Source organism: Uranotaenia lowii, chromosome 3, assembly GCF_029784155.1.
Source record: "Uranotaenia lowii strain MFRU-FL chromosome 3, ASM2978415v1, whole genome shotgun sequence".
In the NCBI taxonomy this organism is placed as follows: Eukaryota; Metazoa; Arthropoda; class Insecta; order Diptera; family Culicidae; genus Uranotaenia; species Uranotaenia lowii.
Genome location: NC_073693.1, coordinates 160,696,056 through 160,706,663, shown reverse-complemented (window position 1 = coordinate 160,706,663; position 10,608 = coordinate 160,696,056). Strand labels below are relative to the sequence as shown.

At 30.4% G+C, this 10,608-nt stretch overlaps 1 protein-coding gene across 1 annotated transcript in view; it reads left to right on the top strand.

Annotated features, from left to right (window-relative positions):
• The first annotated feature begins 7,147 nt into the window (after window positions 1-7,147).
• The window catches only part of LOC129754206 (uncharacterized), a 29,167-nt gene continuing 25,706 nt past the window's right edge, over window positions 7,148-10,608 (top strand). The window contains exon 1 of the mRNA XM_055750110.1: window positions 7,148-7,286. Coding sequence (XP_055606085.1) covers window positions 7,150-7,286 — 137 coding nt within the window. The 5' untranslated portion in view covers window positions 7,148-7,149. The remainder of the gene's footprint in view (window positions 7,287-10,608) is intronic.

The following is a 10,608-nucleotide window of genomic DNA, read 5'->3' as shown; positions in this document are numbered from 1 at the left end:
GGGTATAAGCTGAAAAGGATCAACGAGTAGAATACAAATTTTGCTATTAGGCGTCATCTTGAAATCCAAGATTGCGGCTTCCACTGAACTATAAAATGATTGAAATCATTGAAAGTCACTAGAAATTCTCACAATATGGTCATTGGGTAAAATGGCTTAATCAGTTTAAGTGGAATTTCTTTATCAGATCATCATGAAATCCAAGATGGCTACTTTCGCTGAACCTTAAAAATGCTGTAAATAACTAAAAATTGCATAAAACCTCCACAATATGGATATTGGCTAAAAGGGCTAACCTAGAAGAAGTCAAATTTCGCTATCAGGTGCATCTCGAAATCCAAGATGGCGGCTTTCACTGAACTTTTAAATGCTGTTAAACACTGAAAATCGCATGAAACTCCCACAATATAGGCATTGTGTGAAAGGACCAAACGAGTAGAAGTCGAAGTTTTCTATCAAACGACATCTTGAAATCCAAGATGGTGGCTTATACTGAGCTTTAAAATTTTGCAAATGACTTAAAACCGCACGAAAGCTTTACAATATTGGTGATCGTTGAAAGGGATAAACTAGAAGAACCAGACCCTGATTATTTTTGGCAACCCGCTCGAACATTTTGTGTTGTCAAAATCGAACGATTTTTTCCCAACTTTGTTTTTACTTAGTACTACATTTCTTATCATGTTTTTGATGCATTTAGCACTTTTCGCGTTTTGTCGATAGTTTTTGTTTTTTGCCATATTTGCTATTTATGCCATTGTATTATGTCTATCATGCTGATATGTCTAAATTGTATTGGTCCTATTAAAGCGAAAACTATAAGGTAATGTTGTTTCTGTTATTTGTTTGATTTAGGGACATGTGCCAAAATCGGATGTTGCCAAAATCGAATGTTGCCAAAATCGAATGTTGCCAAAAACGATCGGGGTCTGTATTGTAATTGCTTTGTGCGGTTTTGGGTCACTTACAGCATTTCAGAGTAAAGCGAAAAGAGAAAATCGACTAAATACTACTCGTTTAGCCCTTTAACCCAATACCAATATTGTTGGGGTTTCATAAGATTATAAGTAATATACAACATTTTAAAGTTCAGCGGAAACCGCCATCTTGAATTTGGATGGCGTCAAATAACGAACTTCGACTTTTACTGGTTCATCTCTTTCAACTAATACCCATGTTGTAAGGGTTTGAGGCGATTTTCAGTCATTTACAGTATTTTCAAGTTGAGTGGTAGCCGTCATCTTGGAATTTAAGATGGCGACGGACAACGAAATGCGACTTTTACTCGTTTATTACTTTCACCTAATAACAATATTAATAAGGTTTCATGATATTTTCAGTTATTTCCAATTTTGAAAATAAAAGCGGAAGCCGCCATCTTGTATTAATGATGGCGTCGAGCAACAATTTTTTTTCCTCCTATTTGAACCCTTTCACTCAATACTCATATTGTAGAGTTATTCATTCCACTTCCGGTAATTCGAAGTTTTCATAGATTTTAATAATTTTTTATTATTTTAACTCAAAATCAACACACAGAACTTATAAAAAATGTGTAAAAATGGGAATTCCAATTCAAATATGTGCTATCTAATCTGAGCGTGTCCTGTTTTGACATCTTGATCGAGAACTGTCACTAAGTTTTATGGCGGTTTAATAATCAGGCACTGAGTGCTATTATAGAACATGCAAAAGAAAGCTTGGAGCAAACTTCCAAGTTTGTGTTTTATTATAGTTTAAACAAAGCATTCCTAACTCTTTCTAAATAACTAAAACAGTATGTTTAATGGAAGATTTATGAGCATTTTCAAAACTATCTGAAAACAGATTGTCGAGATTATAAGCATTTTGCATGATCATAATAAAACTCTCATAAAACGAGTTGCACAAAAAAGCCATAATAAAACCATAATAAATGCAAGTTAGCTTGATCTGTGTTACTTGGGCGGTCTTATAGCCTCGGAAAGTCATTGCACACACGGTGTGCACTCCGTCTCGAATGGGTTAAGCAAGCTACAGAACAAATTTTTAAATTTTGGTTTAAGGTTTAAGGTTTTTATCTACTTTTTCAAGCTTTATTCCGTTATGAAGCAGGCTTTCTTAGTGTCTGACACGAAACTTTGAAGTAACTCATATCTTATAGCTTTTTTCTATGATTAAATTACCGTCCTTCTTAAGGTGGCCATTATGCCCTTATATCCCCTTTACCCAAAATTAAAAAAAAACTGCAATGAATAAAAAATATTTTCTTGTTTCAAACCACCGGCATACAACCACAGCTAAGCTACTCGACGGCTGTGCGCAGCCGTGCGTGAGTATGTAAACAGGCATCAGGGAAGCAAGAAACCGTTTCTCGATTAAAATTTCTTTTTCCATACTGGCAAATCCCCGGCCAAACGTCAGAAAGCCAGCACTGTTTTTTTTAGATTGGGCGTGGCAGAAAGACCATGACCCTCGTTTACCATCTGGCTCAGGTAGTATACTATCGGATAGGCAAATTGAAGGTAAAGGTTTTTGTAAATTCGATTCTCACTACCCAGCGAAATTTTTTTTTGACTCTCACACTTTTGGATTTTAAATATTCTATGGTTCATTTTAAGTGAATGAACAAGCAAAGCCTGTCAATTTGGAATACTTTTCATTTGAGTCAAATGTTTTTAAATCTTAATGAGTTTAACTTTTTTCTTGAAAAAATGCAGCTTTGAAATATGTCAAACTTTTAATAAAAGACAAACTTCATTTGAGTGAATTTCCTGGATAATTTTATATGCAAAAACGTCTTCCTCCATACAAATTTCCATACAAAATTGAAACGCGTCCGCTAATTCAGGAATCAACGAAATCATATCAAATTTTAAGCTGATGCTTCGTGACCCAAATGGCACGCATCGATAGAACATATGAATGGAAAAAGTAAATTTTTGCAGCAGTCTAGTGTCCATACATTTTGAAAATATAAATTTAAAAGAAACTTAATTTCAGAAAAAAATGGTTTAAAAAATATCAAACCCAAATTATAAGTACTGGAACTTACTTTATGTCTTTTAAGGTTTATGTTATAAAAAAGGAATGTTTCTGAGATTGTATGTCTTTAAGAATTTCGGGCTTCAAGTTCTTAGGGATGGTTAGTTCAAAATATTCTATCAGAAGCTATGATAAATTCAATTGATGAATTAATTAAGGGTTATTTATTGTGTCAAAATCAATCATTTTTTTCTCGGCATATAATTTTTTTTTCATCATTGACGTCACAAGCTGCATCACTTCCTTTTTTATTAGGTGTTTGTCTGAGGCTCTGACAGTGACTTGAAAAAAGACCCAAGGCTACCTTGTACAAGTATTTTGAAGGATGTTTTGATCGTGGCCTGACTAAATGTCGACAGCCAATGGGATTACAGGATTAATTTGCATAATCAAATCACACTGTCCTGGGGTGTGTAGTAAGACTGGGACTTTTTTACCCCCAGTCAAAACAAGACTATCCTTTGTCCTTGGCAGAAGGCTCATCAAAATTCAAATCTTTCGAATCCACTGAATGAAGCAAAAAAAAAAACAAGGCGATAGATTTTCCAACAATTCTGTAAAAACACAACAACAAGATGTGCTGAAGAAAACTAAATGAAAGATGTCAAAATCAGGAATTGGAGAGAGGATGGATGTCCTTGAAACATATTACAAAAAGCATTTCATACAATAATCGGTCAGACCCCCTTCGTTTTGCTATTCAATAATGATTGTAGAAAATTGTTTTACACCTTTATTTCCTAAAGTAACAAATTTGCATAAGTTATTGTCTGCAAAGATTAAAAACATGTATTATTCAAAAAACATATTAATGCACCCTTAATTTTCAACTAATGTATATAAATTTAAAGATAAAATTCATAAAAATTTAAGGAAGGGTTAAACATTTTTGTCATTTTGGTCATTTCTGTCATTTTTGTCATTTTTGTCATTTTTGTCATTTTTGTCATTTTTGTCATTTTGGTCATTTTGGTCATTTTGGTCATTTTGGTCATTTTGGTCATTTTGGTCATTTTTGTCATTTTTGTCATTTTTGTCATTTTTGTCATTTTTGTCATTTTTGTCATTTTTGTCATTTTTGTCATTTTTGTCATTTTTGTCATTTTTGTCATTTTTGTCATTTTTGTCATTTTTGTCATTTTTGTCATTTTAGTCATTTTAGTCATTTTTGTCATTTTTGTCATTTTTGTCATTTTTGTCATTTTTGTCATTTTTGTCATTTTTGTCATTTTTGTCATTTTTGTCATTTTTGTCATTTTTGTCATTTTTGTCATTTTTGTCATTTTTGTCATTTTTGTCATTTTTGTCATTTTTGTCATTTTTGTCATTTTTGTCATTTTTGTCATTTTTTGTCATTTTTGTCATTTTTGTCATTTTTGTCATTTTTGTCATTTTTGTCATTTTTGTCATTTTTGTAATTTTTGTCATTTTTATAATTTTTGTAATTTTTGTCATTTTTGTCATTTTTGTCATTTTTGACATTTTTGTCATTTTTGTCATTTTTGTCATTTTTGTCATTTGTGTCATTTTTGTCATTTTTGTCATTTTTGTCATTTTTGTCGGTTTTGTAATTTTTGTAATTTTTGTCATTTTTGTCATTTTTGCCATTTTTGTCATTTTTGTCATTTTTGTCATTTTTGTCATTTTTGTCATTTTTGTCATTTTTGTCATTTTTGTCATTTTTGTCATTTTTGTCATTTTTGTCATTTTTGTCAGTTTTGTCATTTTTGTCATTTTTATCATTTTTATCATTTTTGTTATTTTTGTCATTTTTGTCATTTTTGTCATTTTTGTCATTTTTATCATTTTTGTCATTTTTGTCATTTTTGTCATTTTTGTCATTTTTGTCATTTTTGTCATTTTTGTCATTTTTGTCATTTTTGTCATTTTTGTCATTTTTGTCATTTTTGTCATTTTTGTCATTTTTGTCATTTTTGTCATTTTTGTCATTTTTGTCATTTTTGTCATTTTTGTCATTTTTGTCATTTTTGTCATTTTTGTCATTTTTGTCATTTTTGTCATTTTTGTCATTTTTGTCATTTTTGTCATTTTTGTCATTTTTGTCATTTTTGTCATTTTTGTCATTTTTGTCATTTTTGTTATTTTTGTCATTTTTGTCATTTTTGTCATTTTTGTCATTTTTGTCATTTTTGTCATTTTTGTCATTTTTGTCATTTTTGTCATTTTTGTCATTTTTGTCATTTTTGTCATTTTTGTCATTTTTGTCATTTTTATCATTTTTGTCATTTTTGTCATTTTTGTCATTTTTGTCATTTTTGTCATTTTTGTCATTTTTGTCATTTTTGTCATTTTTGTCATTTTTGTCATTTTTGTCATTTTTGTCATTTTTGTCATTTTTGTCATTTTTGTCATTTTTGTCATTTTTGTCATTTTTGTCATTTTTGTCATTTTTGTAATTTTTGTCATTTTTGTAATTTTTGTCATTTTTGTCATTTTTGTCATTTTTGTCATTTTTGTCATTTTTGTCATTTTTGTCATTTTTGTCATTTTTGTCATTTTTGTCATTTTTGTCATTTTTGTCATTTTTGTCATTTTTGTAATTTTTGTAATTTTTGTCATTTTTGTCATTTTTGTCATTTTTGTCATTTTTATCATTTTTGTCATTTTTGTCAGTTTTGTAATTTTTGTAATTTTTGTCATTTTTGCCATTTTTGTCATTTTTGTCATTTTTGTCATTTTTGTCATTTTTGTCATTTTTGTCATTTTTGTCATTTTTGTCATTTTTGTCATTTTTGTCATTTTTGTTATTTTTGTCATTTTTGTCATTTTTGTCATTTTTGTCATTTTTGTCATTTTTGTCATTTTTGTCATTTTTGTCATTTTTGTCATTTTTGTCATTTTTGTCATTTTTGTCATTTTTGTCATTTTTGTCATTTTTGTCATTTTTGTCATTTTTGTCATTTTTGTCATTTTTGTCATTTTTGTCATTTTTGTCATTTTTGTCATTTTTGTCATTTTTGTCATTTTTGTCATTTTTGTCATTTTTGTCATTTTTGTCATTTTTGTCATTTTTGTCATTTTTGTCATTTTTGTCATTTTTGTCATTTTTGTCATTTTTGTCATTTTTGTCATTTTTGTCATTTTTGTCATTTTTGTCATTTTTGTCATTTTTGTCATTTTTGTCATTTTTGTCATTTTTGTCATTTTTGTCATTTTTGTCATTTTTGTCATTTTTGTCATTTTTGTCATTTTTGTCATTTTTGTCATTTTTGTCATTTTTGTCATTTTTGTCATTTTTGTCATTTTTGTCATTTTTGTCATTTTTGTCATTTTTGTCATTTTTGTCATTTTTGTCATTTTTGTCATTTTTGTCATTTTTGTCATTTTTGTCATTTTTGTCATTTTTGTCATTTTTGTCATTTAGTAATTTTTGTCAATTTTGTCATTTTTGTCGTTTTTGTCATTTTTGTCATTTTTGTCATTTTTGTCATTTTTGTCATTTTTGTCATTTTTGTCATTTTTGTCATTTTTGTCATTTTTGTCATTTTTGTCATTTTTGTCATTTTTGTCATTTTTGTCATTTTTGTCATTTTTGTCATTTTTGTCATTTTTGTCATTTTTGTCATTTTTGTCATTTTTGTCATTTTTGTCATTTTTGTCATTTTTGTCATTTTTGTCATTTTTGTCATTTTTGTCATTTTTGTCATTTTTGTCATTTTTGTCATATTTGTGATTTATTGTCATTTTTGTCATTTTTGTCATTTTTGTCATTTTTGTCATTTTTGTCATTTTTGTCATTTTTGTCATTTTTGTCATTTTTGTCATTTTTGTCATTTTTGTCATTTTTGTCATTTTTGTCATTTTTGTCATATTTGTGATTTTTTGTCATTTTTGTCATATTTGTGATTTTTTGTCTATAAGATATTTTTTCACATTTTTGTCATTTTTGTTATTTTTTTCCATTTTTAATTTTCGTCATTTTTGTTTTTGTTCAACATTTTCTTAATTTCACCGATTAACAAATCAAACTCATTTTGATTCCAATAAACTAGTTCTAAATCTAAAGTCAACGCGGTCATTACCTAGTGTCCTTCTCTCAGCCTAATCACCAGTCGGAATCCATTTAAACTTTGTTCCCTTTCCTTTTCGGTTTTCCAGCCTCAGATGATCATATTCAATTACATCGACACCGTCATCGTCTTTGTGGTGCCATTCACAATCATCCTGGTTCTGAATTCGATCACCAGCTACACGGTCTGGAGGGTTGCAAATCTGCGGCGCAGCATGACCCTGATTCGGCGGTAAGTTTTGCTAGCTAAATGTCCTGATAAGTTTTCCCTTCGTGCCCCACTTGAAAGCCTTCCTCAAATTGAGCAGATTTGGGCGTCCTGCGTCCTTTTCCGAGATGGGGTAAACTTTTCGGTAATCCCATTCATTGGAAACCATTACATTTTAGTGCCGTTCAAATCGAAAGGGAGTTTGCCACTAATGTATGTGTATAGGGAGGGGGGATTGCATCCAGCAAATGCACATAGTCGATTGCCAAGCTTAGCGTTGAAACTGAATTGCATCCTGTTTGGGGTAAAAGAACCCGCCTGTTTTTTTTTCTGAACCTTCTTCCACCCATTATTATTGGGTGAGCAAAAAAGCGTTGATTGTTGCAACGCATGCAAAAGCAAAAGAGGAACTTTAACTGAGCTTGTTGAGATTCCCATAAATTTGTGGTTTTTTCGTCCAAATAGCAAACACTTTTTTGCACAAACTTTAATTGAACTAGCGGTTTTGGTGATAAATTAGAGACTTTATAACATTTTTACGACATCATTAGCGACCACCACTAGCGTCAAACCTCGTTTCTTCTTTCTAGCTATCTTTCTGAGCATAGTTCTCTCTTTTTTTTATTAATAACCTCTTTGTTCAGGTTTCATTTGAACAGTGCAAACAAAACTCGCGTGAGCTTTCATTACGTCGTATGAAACAAAATGTAAACAAAGAGAAAAAATACTAAAGCTTACATAAACTAGTCGCAACTTCTTTCCTTTTAGAATATTTGTAACTTGAACAACATAGTGAATGAAAAATAAAAATTTTAAACTTGTTTCGATATTTTTTGCTGTAGTTTTCTTTGCATTCTTAAGATGTTTCATATTCGACGTAAAGAAAGCTCACGCGAGAAATATTTATGGTTACCTATATGCTTTACTAAGCACTTTTATAGGTTTTGTTTACAAGAATGTTGTAGAATCATGCAACGAGTCTGAAACATTGGGGTGTGAGCATTAAAAACCCAAAGGACCATTCTTCTATCAATATCAATATCAAAGCATATAGGAAAACTTATGTATAGTTTATTTACAAGAATGTCAGGGATATTCTTTAGTTTCACGCGCTCATGTTTAACATACTTTGCACAATCTGTTTACTACTGGATCTCTGTTTGATAGAAATTGGAAATTTCTGATCCATCCAGGGCCGGATTAAGCCATCGGGGGCCCCTATGATCCGATTTTTTTTTCAAATGCTATCCCAGAGAATACAAAACATTTTAAACGTGTAAAAGAACTGGAGATATGTTCAGTATACTGCCTTGACATAGCCATGTTGTCTGCATAGAAGATAGTTTCTGGTATCTTCAAACAAAAATTACTTATTATTTAATCACGCGCAAACAATGCAGAAGAATTGAGAAATTTCTCAAAAATGAAAGCTCTGATCTGAGCTACAAAATGCAAACTAATTTTTCAATTTTTTCAATACCATTATAGCCAACTAAAATTCTCGGATTAAGAAAAATGACCGGATAGAAAATTTATAAGTTTTTCATTTCATCATTGATTGTGTGGTTTGTGCTTCATCGAGAAATATTTACCTATAATGACAATCGGGAAGTATCATGGAAATTTAAAATAGAGAACACAAAATTAAGAAAAAATTAACAAAATAATTAAATTCAAATCAGGTTGTATTCAGAACCACAATTCAGTGTCTCTAATCTAAATCGTAATTTTAAATCAAGTTTCGAGAAATAAAATATGAATAAGAATTACATAAAAAAAAAGGAATCAAAGTTACAATCAGCGCCAAAGCAGAAAATGCACCAAATGTGTATTACAATTTACTTTCTTTGAAACACAAAAAAAAATGTTTTCATGAGCTGTTTATGAATATGATTTTCATCAGATAAAAACATTGTTATTTTAAGTGTGAATCGAATGAAACTGATGCCCTCAAAGCCAAAAAGGTATGAGTGAAAAAATGATCGATTGAAAAAAAAATCAAAATAGAGATTAAATGATTAAAACATAAAATCAGCTATCATTGAAAAAAGCAAATATGAAATCCAAATGAGTTAAGTACCTTAAACAAAGATCCTGAGTTCTTGAACTTCAGAAATACCATGAAACTGAACGTAACTAAAGAAACAACACAAGACTTGAAAATCTCAATGAATTGAATCTGGAAAAAGATAAGAATAAAAACATGATCATTTGGAAAACGATATGCTGAGTTCAGGATATTGACTTCAGTAGATAATAAAATTTTGATTAAATCATTGGAAAATGTGGCATTACAAATTTCAAGTCTAAGATAGAAATTGGGATGGAAATTCAATAAAGAAACTCTATACTGTCGAACTAGAGTTTTTTTTTAACTTTTATTTTCAAAAATAGTGAAGGCAAAGGGTTTAGAATTTACAAACGAACGGAATTTTCAAAAATAATGATTGAAAGTTGAAAAGTTATAATAACACCCGGAATTAACCAGGATACTGCCCAGGTAAAATTTTGAAATGTTTACCATAAAGCCTCTCTGTTCTCTTCTAGCACTGTGAGCCAGTTTTGGCCAAATGAGTTGCAATTTTGGTGCAGAAAGTTATCTTAATAATAAACATTTATTGCGCAAGACGTTTGTATGTAATTAAAATGAGGAGTTTTTTTTTCCTTTTTTTTTAACGGTTCTTTACAGAATATCCTGATTGACATGTTTCGATAAAAAACAAATTTAAAATTGAGGTGTTTTTCCTCATATTTTTCTCGACTTTTTTTCGAATTCGATTACATTATTTTTTCCTCAATTTTGGGTAGAAGATTTTGAGATTCTATACTAAAATTTTGATATTCTCAGTCCGCAGAATGCGAGAGAACTCTTTCACTACTTACTTTAGGGGACTCGCTTAACTTATGTGAGAGAAAAATTATTCCGGATATTATTAAACGAGGAGCCCTTTAGTTGTTATATACCAAGTTTTCATTTCAATTTTCTAGTTTTGATTTCTTTTCATAGATTCGTAGAAATTTATGTAGTATGATTGAAGTATGATTAAAACTTTTTTCCCTCGGGGGCCCCCCTGAGCCGGGGGGCCCGGGGCAATTGCCCCTTTTGCCCCTCCCTTTAATCCGGCCTTGGATCCATCGAATATCAAAAAATACTTCTGCTGCTCTGTTTTGCTTGTACAAGATGTATCAATACGTAGAATGCATATGAAAAAGACCATTTTTAGGTTTTCAAGTTGATAGCAACTTCTACTGACATCCATCTGACAAATCCACCTAAGTCAGCTTGGTTACAAATGCGAAAGAAGCGTGGCAGGAATTTATCCTCTTTTGGCTATTCTTTGCAACA